Source organism: Neovison vison, chromosome 5 (assembly GCF_020171115.1).
Source record: "Neovison vison isolate M4711 chromosome 5, ASM_NN_V1, whole genome shotgun sequence".
NCBI classification, from domain to species: Eukaryota; Metazoa; Chordata; class Mammalia; order Carnivora; family Mustelidae; genus Neogale; species Neogale vison.
The window spans coordinates 7691867-7711641 of NC_058095.1; the positions used below are offsets into that span (position 1 = coordinate 7691867).

The following is a 19775-nucleotide window of genomic DNA, read 5'->3' on the forward strand; positions in this document are numbered from 1 at the left end:
TTGGAAACCTCTTCATTTCTGAAGCCCTGGTCTTCTTGTAAGAAATTAACCACAACAGCCCTGGGGCTAAGTGAGTTCCTTGTTCTTAGAGGGGTGGGGTGGGTGAAAAAAAAACCTATCTGTTAAAAATGCATAAGCAAGGGGAAAATAAATTAGTATTGTATTTAAGGCTGGAGGAAGGGGCAAAGAATCATTGCCTGTGCCTCCGCTCTAAGTAGATTACCTATCTGAATTTGCAGAACACTCTGTAATTATGCATGAAGAGATCTGTGGGGTGGGGTTTGTCTCTGACCTGACTGCAGGGAACACTTATCTTATGGGCTCCTGAGTCCTAAATATTATTATGTGACAGTGGTTTATTGCTTCATATTTTTCAAAGCTTTTTCCCATCAATTACCTTATCTGACCCTCATAATAACCCAGGTTCTGTAGGCTTTCTTTTTTGCACATAATAGATGAAGGGAGTGCTACCTTCCATGCTGGACTTCTTTGTGAGATCTGTCCATGGGATGCATGGGGCAGCGCAGAAAAGAAGGGAGCCTCAGTCCCCACAAGGCAACCCCCCTACAAGGTGTGCCCAGCGCTGAGGATACACAGTCAACAAAGCAACCTCAGGTTCCTGCTCTCGTGGGACCGTTGTTCTAGCAGAGAGAGTTACAACATGAAGTCTAGCATGGTGGATTGATGGATGGATGGATGGATGGATGGATGGATAGAAGGGGAAGAATGGGTTCTATCCACTCACCCACCCCTGCTTCCTTTGAGAGGCTTACTGTGCCTAAATATTTTCATATTCCCTTGCTCTGTTTCATGAATCATTGTGGAGCACCCACAGTAGGACCTCATCTTATGCAGCCCCTGGAGAGGGTGAGCCCCTCCCTGTTGGAGAGAGCCAGCATCCTCTGGTTTGGAGTAGAAGTGCCCATGGTCCTGGGCAGGTTGAGTTGGGAGGTAGATCGTTGCTAACGGGTCAAGGAAGAACTTAACCTCTCATTATTTGAACTCAGTCTTGTCATGATGGACATCGTTTCCCAAGTCCTGAGGGTTTGCCTACCCTTTCTCTCTGGGAGCCTGATCCCTTCCATGTCCTTGTCATTGGGAACTTTGCTCCGTATCGACTGAGCATCTCATATTCCCTGTCTTCATCTACTCTCCCCTGAGATGGGATTTCCGGGACAAGCCTTTGAAGCTCTCTGCTTATTCTCTCTAGGACTTCTCTCCAGATCCTGAATGCTTGTTCATTTCTCCTCTCTGATTCCCAAACTGGAAGCACCTGGAAGCCAGGTGCTGTCTTTTTTATCACAGCCCTTGTGATGAAAGTCCTGGTCCCTAGTAAGATGAAAGACTTGGTCCCTAGTGCAGGAACTCCAATGTAGTTGGCCCTCAAAAATATTTTTTGTATGAACATTGAATGAGCTGGTGAGTGAATTAGAGGTTTTCCTTGGGGTGTTGGATGCCCTTAGGCTCAGCCCAAGTTCTCTAGACCATCTGTGTTCCCTGATGGACAGCCCTGGAACACCAGGATGAAATCTCAAAATAGGCAATGAGAAATCTTCTGAGTCTATAAGGAAATCCATCTTCCCGATTCTTCCAGTGAAGGGAGGAATTAATTGAATGTAAACTCATTACATCTCTGAAGCACTTTGAAAATTTCCCCATAATTTAATTACAATGAACTTCTCAGGATGTAGCCAAGCCAGGAAATGTCTCAAACTGTCAGTGGCTTGGGGTGAGCCAAGGGCAGAGGGCGTTGGGCACTGTGGGGCAGGGCCTTTTCTCTAGAGGGCCTGTGCTTTGGTGTTACAGTAAGCTCTGGAGTCACCTTGGGTTTGAGCCTGCTTTCTCTCCTCACTCGTTGGGAGAGCCTAGACTTCGTAAGCCTCAGCGTCCTTGTCTGCCAAACAGTACTGTCTCCTCTATAGGGTTGTCGTGTCCATGAAACGAGTCAAAATACCTTAAGCACTTAGTGTGGTGATCAGCACGTAGTAAATGCCCAGTACATTTTGACTAACTGTTATGTCCTGTCAAGGGTCATGCGTGGAGTACACATGTGGAATTTTGAATTGACCTAAGTGAGCAAACATGGGCAGTATGGTTTGGAGCAGTTTTCCTTCAGTATGTGGCCCCCTTTACTACTGAGCATCCTTTGCCCCCCTACAGCTGATTATCTTCCCTATACAGACTCGTCCCACCTTCTCGGCAGCGCCATCTTGGATGCTTGGATACATTTGGATCTTGGACGAATTTCTTTGTTCACATATAAGTTAAAAATAATGGGCTCATACCATACATAACATTTAAAAACATGTTCTTTCATTTAGTATTTCCCAGATGTTTTCTTGTTATCTTGGTGCTTTTAAGGTTCCCCTCCCAAGAACTGGCCATATCTGTTTTTATTTTTATCCAGGTGTAATTGAAATGCGCTTAACTGCTCGCACAGCCGGGATATTTTTAGCTAATGACTTGTTGCTCATTTAAATGTACTTGAGTTTTTGAATCATTTTCTTTTCTCAGGGCCATCAATCCACACATCTAGAAAGAACCAATGTTAATAAAAGGCTTATAAAGAAAAAAAAAACAAACCATAGCACTCTCCTCCCGTGCCTCGCACAGCCCTGTGTCTTTCCCAAAAATAACCACTTTTGTCGTTTTTTGAGAAATTTTCCCCATATTTCTAAATGAATCTATTTTGCAATTTTTTGATTTGGAAACCAGTATCCTTAAGTTCTGGTCAGCGTTATCTTTGGGTTTCTTCTGTAGTTCCCCCCACTTGTCCTCCACCCTCTCTCTCTCTCATTTAATCTTTTAAGTGAGCTATTGGGCTTCCCGAATGAGCCACTCATTTTCCTCTCTTCTCTATTTTATACTCACTCTGCTGTTTTGTTCTGCTTGATGGGAAGTTTCATTGACTTCAACTCCACAGAAAATCCAAATGTGTCTTTTCTTTTTTAATGTTTTCATAGTTTTAGTTTCTAGAAACTTCTTGCTCTTCGTATTTCTTCCCCCTGCCTTCACCCTTTTCTTGTCCATGGATCTTTTTTTTTTTCATGGATTTGATATAAATGATAGATTCTTTTTATAAATGTTGCTTCCCTGAGTTTTCTGAGGTCTAAGAGCCGCCTTTTACCTCTGGTTCCTGGGCTCTCCTGCAGTAGCAGTGGGGATATGCATTTATTTTATTATTATTATTTTTTAAAAAGATTTGATTTATTTATTTGACAGAGAGAGAGAGAGAGAGAGAGATCACAAGTAGGCAGAGAGGCAGGCAGAGAAAGATGGAGGAAGCAGGCTCTCCACTGAGCAGAGAGCCCGATGCAGGGCTCGATCCCAGGACCCTGAGATCATGACCTGAGTTGAAGGTAGAGGCTTAACCCACTGAGCCACCCAGGTGCCCCTATTTTATTATTATTTTTAAAGACTATTTATTTTTTAAGACTGTTTATTATTTGAGGGCACAAGCAAGGAGAGGGGCTGAGGGAGGGAGGGGGCAGAGGGAGAAGCAGATTCGCTGCTGACAGATGATAACTGGAAGGCAGACTCTTAACCGACTAAGCCACCCAGGTGCCCACAGGGACATGCACTTGGCTGGCTCAATCTTTACAGCGTGTGACTCTTGATCTCAGGGTCGTGAGTTGGAGCCCCATGTTGGGCATTGAGCTTCCTTTAAAAATAAAAAAAAAAAGTGGGTCATCGGGGTGACTCAGTCGGTTAAGCGTCTGCCCTCAGCTCAGGTCATGATCCTGGGGTCCTGGGATGGAGCCCCGCATCAGGCTCCCTGCTCACTGGGGACTCTGCTTCTCCCTCTCCCTGTGCCTGCCGCTCCCCCTGCTTGTGCACTCTCCCTCTCTCTCTGTCAAGTAAATAAATAAAATATTAAAAAAGAATAAGCCAGTTTCCAGCTGGGTAAAGAAGCGGTGCCTTGCCGTAGTACCAGCCGGCATTCTGAGCCACGTATGTGGGTTAGCTCACTTCATCCTCACACCGCCTGGATGTGAGCTAGAAGCTGCCCTTCAGTTTTGCAGGTGATAAAACAGAGCTTACAGAGGGGACGGATCGTCTACGGCCATACCACCCTGAATGCGCCCGATCTCGTCTGATCTCGGAAGCTAAGCAGGGTCGGGCCTGTTTAGTACTTGGTAGGGAGACAGAGGGGACGGATCTGCCCAGGCACTGTTGGAATTTGTCTGAAGTCTATCTGATTCTGGAGTCTGTGCCCTAAGCCCAGTGATACACATTTCTCTGATTCTTTTTTTTTTTAAATTATTTTATTTTTTTCAGTGTTCTGAAATTCGTTGTTTATGCACTACACCCAGTGCTCCATGCAATCCGTGCCCTCCTTAATACCCACCACCAGGCTCACCCCACCCCCCACCCCCTCATTTCTTTGATTCTTGATTACAGGTGAGGTTAAACATCTTATTAGTTCTTTAGTAGCCTTGGGCATGTCTTTGGTGACGAGCTGGTTATTTATATCCTTTGCCCAGTTTATGTCTCATAATTATTATTTGCAGCAGAGGCTTCTGAAATCCATCTCGAGTTTCTCCCTCACCCTGTGCCAGTCCCCTCTGCACCTGCCACCTGTACACGGCTTTCCCCCGCCCTCACTGCAGCAACTGCCACCCCAGCCCAGGGCAGCAGACGGCCCTGTGGCCTCCTCACGGTCTCCTCACCTAGGACGTCCACTGTTCCTTCCGCTGCAGCTCCTTAGCTGACCATCTGATGGGCTGCTCACACTTGACAAGTTCAACCCAGAGCCGTCAACTGCCCTACTTCATTCACTTCTTCCCCATCCTGCCCTCCACCTCTGCTGTCCCTGAGTTTTTCTCTTCTCAGTCGCGGGCACCATCTTCCTCTAAACTGCCCAGGCCCCAAACCAGACATCACCTTGATTCCCATCTGTAACAGGTTGCACGGTGTCCCCCCACCTCCCACCCCCCTGCCCGCTGCCTCCCAATCTCTGTCCAGTTAGAACCTGTGGATGTGATCTTATTGGAGAATAGGGTCTTTGCAGATGTCATCGAGTAAAGATGAGATCGTACTGCTTTAGGGTGAGCCCAGAGTTCCATATGACTGGTGTTATAGAAGAGGGAAATTTGGGCACAGACCCAGAGACGCACAGGCAGGAGACAGCCACATGCCAAAACGATGTGTCTACGGGCGAAGACACACCAAGGATGGTTTGTCGTCCTGGAGGCCAGAAGAGGCAAGGGAAGTTTCTTTTCTAGAACTTGGAGAGGGAGCCTGGCCCAAGATTCTTGGCCCAGAGCCAAGATTCAAATCCAGCCTGTGTGGCTTGAGTCCTTGCTTTGGAGCATGACACAGTCCCTATGGGGGCGGGGGGGGTTCTCTTCTACTACGGCTGTCAGGATTAATATCGTAGCACACGTTAAATGCCTAAAACAAAAATAGGCCTCAAGACTTGATAAATACTAGATATTATAATGCTTATTATAGGTCTCTCACTCTTATTAGAACTAAGGATTTGAGAGAAGAATTTAATCAGAGACTTATGATCTACACACGAGAGTTCCTAGGGATGGAAGCCCTACTTACCCATCCTGACGCGCGTATAGACAGGTGTCTGCAGGGGGTTAATAAAATGCATGTGAACATGAGGTACAAGCTGTGGACCCAGGAGGATCCACTTGTAAAACACACAACAAAGGGGAGACATCCCCAGCCGCCAGAGATCCCTCAAACCCCCACCCCCGGGTCATGGATCTGCTAAATTTTAATCCACTTCTATAATACGTATACATGGGTTGGCCTGGGCTCACACACCTAGACGAGCAAAGAACCATGGTGCCACCCAATGGTGGGAGACAGGCCACAGGGAGCTGGGATCCTAGCCCATCTCAGGGAGGGCAGGAAGGCCGTCAAAGACACACCAGAAGGCTGAAGGCATTGCTGGGGCTGGAGAAGCCCAGGCTGGAGGGATCCCCCGGGGGGGCGGGGGAGACGGGCCTACAGAGTGTTGTGTGTGAAACTTGACACGCCCGTTAGTGTTGGGAAACCAGCAGAAACTAAGCATTCCAGGAATGGCTGGACTGGTTCCAGGAACAGCCAAGGTCCAGGCAGAACACACAGACAACAGGAAGCACAGAAAGGTGACGGGAACAAACCGAGAGAGTCGGGATTCTGTGCCAAGATGTTTTAACTTTATTCAATAAAGAAGCAGGGAGCCATGGAGAACTTTGGGGGGTGGGGAGCATGGGAAAGGGTCTCAAATATGATTTAGAAGATGATTCTGGGGGCAGCATTAATTAATTCAGGAAACAGTTAACGAGTCAGGCACTGAGGCTTGTAATATACGAGACAGGAACTCTGGCCAAGAGGAGCTTCCTTAGTAACAGTGGACAGATGACATACATGAAAACAAATGAAGAAATTTGGAGAACATGAGTGAGATGGAGGGAAATAAAGCAACATCCTGGAGTTGAAAAACTCCAGGTGATTCTAGTGCGCAACCAGAGTTGGAAACAACTCACCCGTGTCTTGAGTCCAAGCCACTCTGCCTGGCTTCTGAATCATATACCACTGTCCCATGGGACCCCAACGCACACCCTCTCTTCTAGCTGGGCTGGGCACCCTGCGGTCCCCACAACATAAGCTTTGGCGCGCTTGCCTCCCCGACGGCTAGAAGGTCCTACCCTTGTTCTCCTTTCCAAACCAGGTGCAGCTGTCAGGAGCCCCTCACAGTGTTTCCTTTGGTGTTTTACTTTTTCTTTCTTTCTTTCTTTTTTTTTTTTTTTTTTTAAGATTTAATTAATTAGAGAAAGAGCGCTTGCGTCCGTGCCTGGGAGCAGGGGGAAGGGCAGAGACAGAGGAAGAGAGAGAATCTCAAGCAGATTCTGCACTGAGCACAGAGCTCAACGTGGGGCTCGATCTCACAACCCTGAGATCATGACCTGAGCCAAAATGAAGAGTTGGACACTTCACCGACTGAGCCACCCGGGTGCCTCTGATGTTTTACTCTTTAACAGCGTTGTCATTCTCTTTCTTGGGATGCCAGGAGGTTTCCTTTATTGTTTCAGATGCCGTCTCTACTTATTTCAGGCATCTTCATAGTCTTATTATGGTACCCAGTCTGCTCCTCAGAGTCACGACCCAGATTAGCTTTTTTTTTTTTTAATTTTTTTATTATTATATATTTTTTCCAGATTAGCTTTTATACCGTTCTTCCTCCCTCCCAGCCCTCTGGGATCCAGCGTGATGTTGGGCCTGTAATAGTCACTGATGAGGTACTTCTTGATTGACTTGTAAAAATTAATTTCGTATCTGGTTGGAGACAGAGGTTGGAGACGTTCCTTGACTTAGGTACTTTGGGAGTCATTATTGCCTGACTTTCATGGATTGTAAGTTTGTTCATACTGGGTTTGTTTTTTTTTTAATATTTTATTTATTTATTTGAGAGACAGAGCATGAGAGGAGTGGGGGATGGTGGGGGCAGAGGGAGAAGCAGACTCCCTGCCGAGCAGAGAGCCTGTTGGGGGCTCGATCCGAGGACCCCGGGTTCACGGCCTGGCCGAAGGCAGACGCTAAACTGACTGAGCCACCCAGGCGCCCCACGTTTGTGCCTCCTTCTTAATTCTACAGTGGATTTAGAGGTTGGAGTCCACATCCGTTTTCTCTGACAAACATTTAAGGAGGAACTTCCTTGTAGCACAGCTTGGGTTGGATGCGGTTATTTTGAACTCTGTGTTCTGCCCGGACTTCAGTAAACTTTCCTTAGAGTAATGCACATCGAATAATTGATACTGATCATCAGTGCTTTGTAAATGATCTACGTCAAATGATTTCCTCTCCCCTTTTCATTAAGAGGGAAATTTTGTTCTGTGGCTTGTCTTTCCTATCATTATAGAAAGGCTTAGCTGCACTTATGGCGCCAGAATATTCTGATCCTTAAGGAGCTCTTTACAGATTCATTCTTATTTCCAGAGCAGAAATTGTCTCAAAATGAGCCCTGGAGCGGAAATGAAAAGGTTTTCCCGATGTGGGTGAGCTGGTTAGCTGATTGTTTTGATCATTCTGTGCTGGTACTCTGACCCCAGAGGGAAATTAATAGCATTATAAATTATGGATCCCTCTGGCATTTTGCACGATGCTCTGAGAAAAGAAGCATCATGAGTTTTGCTAGGTTTTGGGAACTGCAGAAGGGAAATGGGGGATTTTAGTTCCCGGCAACATGAGAGAGTTTGCAACTCTCTGCTCATTTTAAATGTCTCCGCTAGTCTCTTTCAGCCTGATGGTATCGAGGCTGTGATTAGGGGAGCCGAAAGCAAAAACACACCGTCTGGGGTGGGTGTGTCTCATTATCCTGCAGAAACATTTCTAGAAATAGAGTTGTTGAATATGGGATCCCTTTCTCCCATTGGCTCTTCATTCTGCAGTCAGGGTCTCCTATTATTAAAACATTCAGAAATTGTATTATAAATTTATTTATAATATTTATTTATATATTTAAATTTTAAAAAGTGATATTATCAATTTATTTTGAAATTCACCCCAAAGATACGTGCATGTATAGTTTAAAAAGTCAAGTTGTGGGGCGTCTGTGGGCAACTCAGTTGATTAAGCATCTGCCTTCGGCTCAGGTCATGGTCCCGGGGTTCCGGGATCGAGCCACCCGTCGGACTCCCTGCTCACAGGGATCCTGCTTCCCTCCCCCAACCCCCACTTTTGCTTTCTCTCTCTCTCAAATAAATAAAATCTTTAAAAACAATAAATAAAAAGTCAAGTTGTTTTCCCGGGTTGACAACAAAGCTGGCAGGCTGCTGACCTTCCCCGCCCCTGATTCCTGCTTCTCAGGGATGAGCAGGAACGGCCTGTTTTTAGCCGTGTCTTCGTCTGGGTGCCTTCACATGTCTCAACCATGCCTACTCTGCCCCTGCTGGACTCTCTCAGCTTCCAGCGCAGCCAGTGACTTGCAGGTGTGGAAGATGAGGACCTGGTGCTCTCATCTCCAGCTGCGTCCCACACTATAGATCCGTTCTCGCTTTTAGATCTGTTCAGTAGCTGCAGCTTCATCCTGGAATAGTCTCGAGCCATCATTGAACACAATTGTGACACCCGCTGCAGTGTGGGTGAGACCTCCGACGCATGAAGCTAAGTAATCCAGTTACAAAGGGGCAAATAGTGCATGATTCCACTTACACGAAGCATCTAGAACGTGCGCGTCTGTAGACACGGAGAGTAGATTAGAGGTTCCCGGGAGTGCGGGGAGGGGAGAGGCAGAGAGAATGGGCAGTTACTGCTCCACGGTTACAGAGTTTCTGGTTGGGGTGGTGAGGAAGTTTTAGAAACACCGATGATGGTCACGCAACACTGTGGGTGTGATGAAGGCCTCTGAGTTGGGTAGACTTTAACATGCCAACTTGGATGTTGTGTATATTTTCTCACAGTCAATAAGTAAATTACTTAGTAAGACCCTCATTGGTCTGCTTACATGAAGACTGTAAGTGTTATTCATGAGTTTCCTTTCTCGTGCAGCTGTGATTTCCAGCATTTAGTAAAGGTCTCCATTCCCCCCTCGGCTGCCCACCGGTCTCCCTCGTAGAGGTCTGTAAGTCTCACCTCCAGACATGCACACTGGCCAGGGGCTCTCCCGATTTTGCTCTTCCCAGGAGCCCCCCAGCTCCTCTTCTCCTCTGGGCTCTTGAAGCCCAGGTCCTACTGACCAGTAGGGCACCAGGAGGTGAAGAGTTTTTAGCTGGCTGCCCCAGAAGCAGAGCCTGGCCCGGGGTCATGTGTGCAGGGTATCTGGGGAGGCAGTGCTGGGGGAGAAGCTGCCCATGGGTCGGGGGCGGCCGGGGCAGCAGCTGGGCTGGGACGTGGGAGCACTGGGTGGGAGCACTCTGGGCGCCGTCATTGAGCCACAGGCTCCCCTGTTCTCTTGCTTTCAGTGGGGTGCTCTCCCCCTGGCCGCGCATGGGCTTGGCCACCTGAGGTGCAGGAGGAATCTGGGGTCCGATGGCTCCTTAGCCGCACTTTCCACCAGGCCTCTTTGCCATCCCATTGGCATGCCCATTTCCCATCGCTCTGGGCCCTCTATTCGTGGGCTGATCTGGGTTCTGGGGGGGTAAACAGGGGACAGCCTCCTCAGGGTGTCTGTCAGTCCGGACCTGCCCCTGCTCTCCCGCTCCTTCTGTCTTTGTGGTCGAGATCCTGCCCATCGCTGTACCTGAAGCCCAGTGGGAATTCAGGATCCAGCAGCTTGTGTCCAACTGGCCCGATGTATTCTAAGTTCCACAGCTTATATCCCACGATAGTCCAGAATGGGCTAGGATGTACACATCGGGACAGTAAACATGGCTATCGTAAACATGGTCAACACGGACAGTTATATTTAGGGGGAAATCATTCTCTGGTTGGACCACTGAGTAGGTGACATCGTGAATGTTGTTGTTTCTGAGGAATCTCATGTCTGAGACGAGTGGAGCTTTGGGATTAAGAGCTTGACCTCGGTTTTAGATCCCAGCTCTGTCACTTCCTGCTGGGTGTCCTTGGGTGACTTACTCAAACTCTCTGAATCACAGGGAGGAAGCTGTAGATTTTCCAGAGGTGGAGCTTGTGAGACATGCAGTACCCTCCCCCCATCATGAGTAGTGTCTTCCTACCCAGTCCCTCTGCTGACCGCACAATGCAGACCGTGGGCCCTCTTGGCTTCACGTCTTTGTTTGTGCCGCTTCTGTTCCTCCCCTGCCATGATCCCCCTCCATCTCCTCCCAGGCCTTGGTAGCTATTACTATTAATTTTTAATAAACTCTTCATTTGGAAGTGTTTTAGATTTTGAGAAAAGTTTCAAAAACAGCCCAGGGAATTTCTGCATACTCTCACCCAGTTTCCCCTAACCACGTTACATAACCACAGCACATTTGTCAAAGCCAAGAAATTAACATTAGTACCTCGCTGTTCCCTCAGCCCCAGATGCCAGTTGGATTTCACTGTTTTTCCCCCACTGCTGTCCTTCTTCTGTTCCCAGCATCCGCCCCAGGGTACGTGCTGCGTTTAAAATGTTCTTGTTTTAAAGTGTGGTCTGCAAGACAGGAAGGTGTGCCCTTCCATCAGAGCCCTACACCGAGAGCGTAGTCTGCGTAGACTTCGTCTTGAAACTACCAGCTTCAGCCGTGCTGCTAAGGGGACATTATCAATTCAGTTACAGAACTGCTTGTTTCCCTCCCTCTAAGGCAGTGATGGGCTATGGGTTTTGGTTTTTAAGATTTATTTAGATTTGTAAGGCTTGATGAAGCTTGAAGAGAAAAATGTTTAACAGGATAATTTCTCCTGTTGACGAGTTGCCCAATATTTCCTAGTGCTGGGTTTTCTTGAAGCAGCTTATATCCCAGTGGTGGGGATGTCCACGGTATCAAGGTTGCATCAGATGATTGCTGAAGCTAATTCATCCCAGGCTGTGGCTGTGGGGTGCTTTGCCTGGTGATAAGGGAGGCACTAACTTCAACTTTGTCTTCACTCTGTAGCTCTTAGAATTTCTTAAAAGACTCAGGGTCGGTGGGGGGTGGGTGGGGGGAAGGATGGTAGGAGCTTGATTTCGGCTGGTGCTGTTAGCTTTGGGTGGGATCAGCTTGTTCTGGGGCTTTGAGAAAAGCCACTGCTGGATCCCTTTGGCGTCTTGGTTTTCCTTCGTGTTAAAGGAAGCCTTTGGACCGGGCAGCCTCCTCAAACCCCGTTCAGCTCTATCAGTAGACTCTATTCAACAGATTTTCCGTGGTGCTCTGAAAATTCTATACCACCTTCTTCCCACACCTAAGAAAAACTCCGCTATGTTAAACAATGACTCATCCAGTGTTTGTCAAAGGAGTGAAGGCATTTGAGTATGAGCCTGTATAGTACTTAAATTGGAAGGTAAAATCACTTTAAAATTTAGGTAGTAGACTAAAAAAAACGAGTGTTGAATCACTTCCTGATTATGGCTTCTTTTGATTTCTCCGCCCCCACTGCTCCCCATCATTAGCAGGGATCACAGAATCGATTTAGGCAACCAGTACCGACCTTCTGCTTCAGGACTGCTCAGACCTGCAATGCCGCCCATACAGAGATGCTCTAGCGCAGCTGTCCTCCTGGTCCCCGGGGGATATGGACACAAATAATGAGTCCAGTGTGTTGGAAAGGGGCCTCCTTAGAGGTGGGGGTGGGAGCATGCTGAGTGAAGGCAGGCTCAGGGAAGAACCCAAGGACACCAACTTGACCTTAACTTGCCACCAGGAGCTAGGTAGGTGTGGAATGTGCATTGCCCCATATAATTTTTTTTTTTAAATTTTATTTATTTATTTGACAGACAGAGATCACAAGTAGGCAGAGAGGCAGGCAGAGAGAGAGAGAAGGAAGTAGGCTCCCTAGTGAGCAGGGAGCCTGATGCAGGGCTTGATCCCAGGACCCGGGGATCATGACCTGAGCCGAAGGCAAAGGCCTTAATCCACTGAGCCACCCAGGTTCCCCCCCACATATCATTTTTAAGACAATCTTGTTGTAGAGTAAGCACTGCTCCTATGTTTTGTTTGCTCAAAACTGAACTGCAGGGGTGCTTGGGTGGCTCATTCCTTAAAGTGTCTGCCTTCGGCTCAGGTCATGATCCCGGGGTCCAGGGATCGAGTCACGCATCCGTCTCCCAGCTAGGTGGGAAGCCTGTTTCTCCGTCTCCCACTCCCCCTGCTTATGTTCCCTCTCTTGCTGTGTCTCTTTAAAAAAAAACAACAAAAAACCTGACCCACAGAGAGCTTTTATGTAATTTGCTTGGGGGCTTCATACCTAGGAAGTGGCAAAGCCAAGATGTGAATTTGGACCTGATTCTAAATCCGCATGTTCCCACTCATTTTTGTGTGTATATACATGTGGTAAAGGGTTTGGTATGCTTGGAAGAAGGGGCATGAGAGGTAGGTCTTGGTGTTTTGGCATTTTTGCAGCTAGAGGTGCTTGGGCCAAGACATGGGGGTGGGACTGGAGGGCCCAGCACGTAGCAGGGGGCATTCGTGCAAGATGGGGTTCAAACGGTTAGGGCTAGCTCAAGCTTCCTTTTTTTTGAAGATTTTATTTATTTATTTGACAGACAAGAGATCACAAGGAGGCAGAGAAGCAAGCAGAGACAGAGGGGGAAGCAGGCTCCCTGCTGAGCAGAGAGCCCAATGTGGGGCTCGATCCCAGAACCCTGGGATCATGACCTGAGCCGAAGGCAGAGGCTTTAACCCACCGAGCCACCCAGGCACCCCTCATTTTTTTAAGCTTCATTTTTTTAATTGAGATAAAATCCACATAATATTCACCATTTTGCAGTGTAGAATTCAGTGGCATTTAGTACATTCACAGTGCTGCAGGACCATCAGCTCTAATTCCAGATATTTCCCTCATCCCCAAGGAGGGTCCCGCGCCTGTTAGACAGTGGCTCCCCAGTTCCCGGCTCCCACCATCCCATCCGTCACTAATCTGTTCTGTGTCTAGGATTAACCTATTGTGGATATTTTGTGTGAATGGAATTATATTCTTTTACTTATTTTTTATTTTATTATTATTATTTTTAAAGATTCATTTATTCTTTTGACAGACAGAGATCACAAGTAGGCAGAGAGACAGGCAGGTAGAGAGGAGGAAGCAGGCTCCCTGCTGAGCAGAGAGCCCAACACGGGGCTCGATCCCATGACCTGAGCCGAAGGCAGAGGCTTTAATCCACTGAGCCACCCAGGCGCCCCTTATTTTTTATTTTTTTAATCTTTTATTTTTTAAATTTAATCATAATTAACATACAGTGTATTATTAGTTTCAAAGGTAGAGTTCAGTAATTCATCAGATGCACGCGACACCCAGTGCTCATTACGTCTCCGGCCGTCCTCAGTGTCCATCCCCCGGTTACCCCATCCCCTATCCCCACCCCCCCAGGCGCCCTCAGTTTGTTCTCTGTAGTTAAGCGTCTCATGATTTGCCTCCCTCTCTCATTTGGTTTTATTTTATTTTTCCCTCCCTTCCCCTATGATCTTCTTCCATTTTATTTCCTAAATTCCACATGTGAGGGAAATCATATGATAATTGTCTTTCTCTGACTTATTTTGCTTAGCATAATACCCTCTAGTTCCATCCACGTCGTTGCAAATGGCAAGATTTCATTTTTTGATGGGCTGAGTCATATTCCATTGTGCATATAGATGCACCACATTTTCTTTAATTGGAATCATATTCTATGTGGTCTTCTGTGTCTGGCTTCTTCCACTTCACGCAATTAATGTTTTTGAGGCTCCCTTGTACTGTAATATGTCCCCAGCACTCCGTTCCTTCTCATGGCTGAAAGTACTCTGTCAAGTGGAACATGTTATTTCTCCATTCACCTGTTAATGGACATTTGGGCTGTTCCCACCTTTTGTCAACCGTGAACAAGATCGACACCCCTTTTCCTTTTTTTTTTTTTTTTAAGAAAAGATTATTTATTTATTTATTTATTGGCAGACAGATCACAAGTCGGCAGAGCAGCAGGCAGAGAGAGAGGAGGAAGCAGGCTCCCCGCTGAGCAGAGAGCCCAATGCGGGGCTCCATCCCGGATCCTGAGATCATGACCTGAGCCGAAGGCAGAGGCTTTAACCCACTGAGTCACCCAGTCGCCCCGACATCCATTTTCTTTAAAAGGAACTCAGATCATCCATTCTTTCACTCATCCCTCTGGAGGGCTGGACCTTGGGGTCAGTTAGGGGCTGAGATGCCCCAGGCAGCATGTCAAGAAGAGAGCCAGGGCGGGATGAACGTCAGTCATGGTAAGTGAGGCGTAGACACAGCTTCTCAAACGTCAGCTTGCCTGACAGTCAGGCCCTTCCATCTTCAGGTTTCCGGGCCCTGCAGTAGGCCTACCAAGCCAGCCAGACAGAAGTGAGATACTCGGTTCTCTTTTGAAAAAAAAACCACATTTCCTCCTTAGCTCTTCTCACAGGGATTGTCATTGTTATTGAAATGCTCGCTTGAGCAAAAATTGGGACCTCTTTGGTCTTGGCAACCTCTGGCTTGGAGGATGAGGTTCATGCAAGCTTTCCTGTAGTGCATTTGATGGTTTTATTTTTGGCAATGAAGAGGCAAGAAAAGGGCTTTGGGGGAACAGTGAGACCCCTGCCGTGTGCCCTAAAACTTGATTATGCATTCCTTTTCTAGACAAAGGTGGGAAGAGGAAGGGGCTCCTTGTCTAGTCCTCATGCTTCAGGACAGGTGTCTGATGTCTTCAGGGCAGGTGCTGCTAGACTAGTTTTTGCCTTTATAAGCCGTGTTGTAGCAGCAGGAGAGCTCTGGGTATCTGTCATCTGGGTCATAAAGGGACTGGCTGGCAAGGCCCTCCCTGTGGAACTCATTACCTGAAGTCTTGGGCCCACTTTTCACCACCTTATTCTCGGTAGCCTGTCCCCTCCAGGCCCTGATTGTTAGGAGTAAATGACGGTTAATCAGACTTCCTGTTTCAGGAAGGTAATTGGCTACATCCAGATTTAAAAAATGCTTGACATTTAAAGGAGCTTTGCTAGTATTGAGAGTTTCAGGCCAGCCACCTATGTGGGTGGAATTATTAAATAAGGCTTAACATACAATTCAGCCGTTGTGCTCCTTGGCATTTACCCAGATGAACTGAAGAGTTATGTGTACACGAAAACCTGCACACGGTTGCTGATAGCCGCTTTATTCATTATTCATACTTGCCAAAACTTGGAAGCAATCGAGATGTCCTTCCACAGGTGAAGGGGTAAATGAACAGGGGTCTATCCGGACCATGGAATTCAGGGCTAAAAAGAAGTGAGCTCTCCAGGCCATGGAAAAACATGGAGGAATCTTAAAAGCATATCCCTGAGTGAAACAAGCCGGTCTGAAAAGGCTACGGACTGTGTGATTCCAACTGTGGGACATTCTAGAAAAGGCAAAAGACTATGGAAACTGTAAAGAAATCAGTGGTTGCCCAGGGTTGGGAGGTGGAGGGGATGAACGGACAGAGCACCTAAGATTTGTAGGGCCGTGAGACGACCCTCTGATGATACCGTAATGGCGGATACCTACCTTTACGTATTTATAGAAGCCCATAGGCTGTACACAGCAAGCCTGAGCTCTGATGTAAACGGTGGCCTTCCGATGATGCTGGTGTATCCGTGTACCATAACGCATACGCCACCAAGGTGTGGGAGGCCTATCTTGGGACTTTATGAACCTGTGGGGCATGGGACTTCTCTGTACTTTCTGCTCTATTTTGCTGTGAACCTATAACTTCTCTAGGAAAAAAAAAAAAGTAACGTATGCCTTCAAAGGCTCTATTAGTTTCTTGTTGCCACCGTAAGAGAATACCACAAATGTAGCAGCTCAGAAGGACACACATACGCGATCTGAAAGTCCTGGAGTTCAGAAATCCAGAATGGTTTCACTGGGTTACAGTCAGGGTGTTGGCCGGGCCGCGTTCCTTCTGGAGGCTCTAGGGGACAGTCTAGACAGTCTGTTTCCTTGCTGTTTCCACTTTCTAGGGGCCACCCGTATTTCTTGGTTCATGACCTTTCCTCCGTCTTCACGCCAGCCCGGCAGCATCTTCCAGTCCCTTGCTGACTGTGACCTCTGCTCTTGTCATCACATCTGTCTCTGACTCTTCTTGTCTTTTCCTAAGGACCCTGGGATCACATTGGCTCCACCCAGATCATCCAGGAAAAGCTCTCCATCTCAAGGTCCTTAACTTAATCACTGCTGCAGAGTCCCTTTTGCCACGGAAGGGGGACATAGTCCCAGATTTTGGGGGATCAGGACGTGGCTGTGTTTGGGGAGGGGTCATTATTTTGTCTCCCACATACACCCTCTAAATAGCTTTTCTTTGGGCCCTGTCGTCACTTCAGACAGGCAACCCGGTTCTCTGTCATGATTTTTCGTTGGTTATTTGTCCAGTTTATGTAGGAGGCAGGGAGTCTGGTGAGGATAAGAAATGAAGGAAATCCAGTTGGGTCCTGGATTTTGCTGGAAGGATAGAGAATGGTGATTCCCCAGGAGGGGCCCATACGAATCCCCCAGCATGCTCTTCTCTTTCAAGCGTCCCAGCATCCCAGCACTCTCCGCTGAGAGGCACCTCTCTCCCGCTCTGCCTCCTGTCACTCGTCGGTGGGAACATTTTGTATTTCTCATCTGCAGACGTGAGGAATAAGTTGGCATCCAGGGATGCCGAGGGATGGAAAGGAGCTTGGGCAGAAAAGAAGAGAAGTGCTCCCTCCCCGCCCCGCACCCCCACCCCATGGCATCAGCACGCAGGGACGCAGGGAGGGGTCGGAGGATGAGATGAGTGGCCTTCCTGGATGGTGTGCGGCATTAGAGTAGCTAATGGTGGGGCTGTTTGTGAGGCTTTGGAATGTGCACACACAGAGGTTGCCAGACAGGTGTGGCCGCGTCCTCCTCGGTGCAGAGTTTATCATGAGCAGCAGCTCCTGGGAGCTGTTGAATTCTAAATCCCATGAGACAGCAGTCTGGGAAGGGACAGGTTAAGCTCTGGCATAGGGAAGGAGTCCGCAGGCTTCCTTGGCTGGTCTCATGGAACTGAACTGATGAGGCATTTTCTTTCTGGAAGTTTCTGAGGCAGATACAATCTTTCTGTGGGTGGCACTAATTATTTTGGAGAATCAGGCCCAAAGCAAGTGACTGTCTGTGGATGATGGTTGGCAGAAGGGAAATTGCTTTCTGCATGGATTTGTTCTTTATTGTTACTTTTGTAATACCTGGTTCTGTCACTCCGAATGTTATTTTGGAGACGGGTGATGCAGTTTTTTTTTTTTTTTTTTTTTAAAGGCAGGGCATAATTAAATCATTTTTAGAAACCCATTCAACATTTTACATGTCAGTGATGACTGTGGTGTGGTTACGATGGGTAGTGGGTGTACCCTTGCCAAGAAGATGTCACAGTATCTTTAAGAGTAAACAGCCGTGGATGAGCATTTAATTCAGTAAACACTGGAGAAGTTCTATTAGATTGACCTCACTGAGACTTGGGTTCTGCTTCATTTTTCTCTTCCCTTTCATGGTTCTGCCCTCATTCAGGTGATTCTGGTCCTGCTTGCTCAGGTCTGTGAACTTGCCACTTACTGACGATGTGACCTCCTTCACATGGTCTCATTACTTCTAGATTCGATTTCTTTATCTGTGGATAGCAACAGAAAGTAGCTTCTGCCTCCCGGGGTTGTGGCCATGATAAAAGAAGATATCAAGATCTATTTCCCTGGACATAGTAGGGGAATCAATAAATATTAGTTCCCTTCTTTCCTTGGAGAGATAACAAAGTTGGCAAGCCCAGGCTGACATTGATCAGCGGTTGTCTTCAAATATTTCAAAGGCTGCCACGTATCCTTAGAAGAAGGATCTCTTCTTTGATGCTCCAGAGAGCAGACGTAGAACTACCAGGTAAAAATAGAAGGGAGATGGATGTGTGTAGCTCACGTCTACTGTGACAACCAAAAATGTTTCCACACATTGTTGCCAAACTGTACCAGAGAGTAAAGTTGCCCAGGATTGAGACCCGCTGAGTTAGAGGCTAGATGAGAGCCTGCTGGACTCCATCCTTCCAAGGTCCCCTCCATCCCACGCCCCATTGAGTTCCTATGGTGTCTGCTTCAGGCATTCTGGAGGTGGCTTTTTGGTTTGAGAGATTACCAACTACTGAAGAGGAAGGGCTTAACGCCTGTGTGGGGTTTGCTGTGGGCCCCAGAGAGCAGCTGAAGTCGGCAGTTGGAAGGCCTTTTGGGGTTGTGGTTGGTTTAATGGCTTGTTCACTGTGGTTTTGCAGGTCATGTTAGCGGCTTCCTATTGGTCTCTCCTGGCCCCGGCTATTGAGATGGCCATGTCCTCTGGGGGCTTTGGTTCCTTTGCCTTCTTCCCTGTGGCCGTTGGGTTCACGCTCGGAGCTGCTTTTGTCTACCTGGCTGACCTCCTGATGCCTCACCTGGTGAGTACCACTCTTCAGACTTGATATACCCACTCATGGCTCTGTTGAGTCGCCAGTGATAGTGAAATAGGTATTTCAAGCCGTTTAGGGCTTTTACCTAGAATTTTACTGTGAATTCGGACTTTTTTTTTTCCTAAAAGAAAATAAGCTCTTTGTAATATGACTAATCATTCCCTTAGTTACATTTTGGTAAGTTCAGATTTGAAATGTCAGATTTCATTATAAATAGAGAGTTCAGCTGTGGCCCTGTGTCTCCGAGCGGACCCAGCAGCTGGGAGAAGTGAGTGATTATGATCACGGACTTGACCCTTAAGGAGCCTACACTGTCATCAGGGAGATGACGACACCCAGCTACAGCACAAGACCATTGACAAAGTGTCACATCAACAAGGGCTTATTAATGGGAGGGTGAGGTGGGGACACCGGGCAGCAGAGCCCTGAGTTCAAGTTCACTTCTGCTGTTGCCTGGTTGTGTGCCCCTTGGCTCCAGTCTTCCTTCCTGTAGCTCGACGATAACTCCCTTTAAGAGCTGCAAAGTAAAAATGGAAAAATCTAAAGAGACACCAGAACTGGGGGGGCGAGCCACAGATTTTAGGTTTTCTTTGCTGAAATGGGGCTGGTGGGTTAGGTTTGGGGAGTGAGCGTGTACTTACTTGCTCATGTAGAAGCGTGGTACAAACCACAGCCTGAAATCCAGCCATGAGATCATAACCGGGTGCCATTGGTTAAAATCACATGGTGTGAAGGGTCAGTGTCCATAAGAACCCAGGACAGGAATATGACCTGATGCTGGATCCCATCCAGCCCTAGAGGTAGGCACAAGTCCTCTGTGAGATCTGGGACTGGTCCT

The 19775-nt window shown here is 47.5% G+C and overlaps 1 protein-coding gene across 4 annotated transcripts in view; it reads left to right on the plus strand.

The window, feature by feature from the left end:
• The window catches only part of SLC39A11 (solute carrier family 39 member 11), a 321461-nt gene that overhangs the window by 22565 nt on the left and 279121 nt on the right, over positions 1-19775 (plus strand). For 3 of the 4 annotated variants that reach the window (XM_044247527.1, XM_044247529.1, XM_044247531.1), the window contains exon 4: positions 18767-18925. In XM_044247527.1, the coding sequence (XP_044103462.1) occupies positions 18767-18925 (159 nt within the window). Of the gene's footprint in view, positions 1-14694; positions 14751-18766; positions 18926-19775 lie in introns of those variants that run through there. The other variant, XM_044247530.1, reaches the window with a different exon arrangement.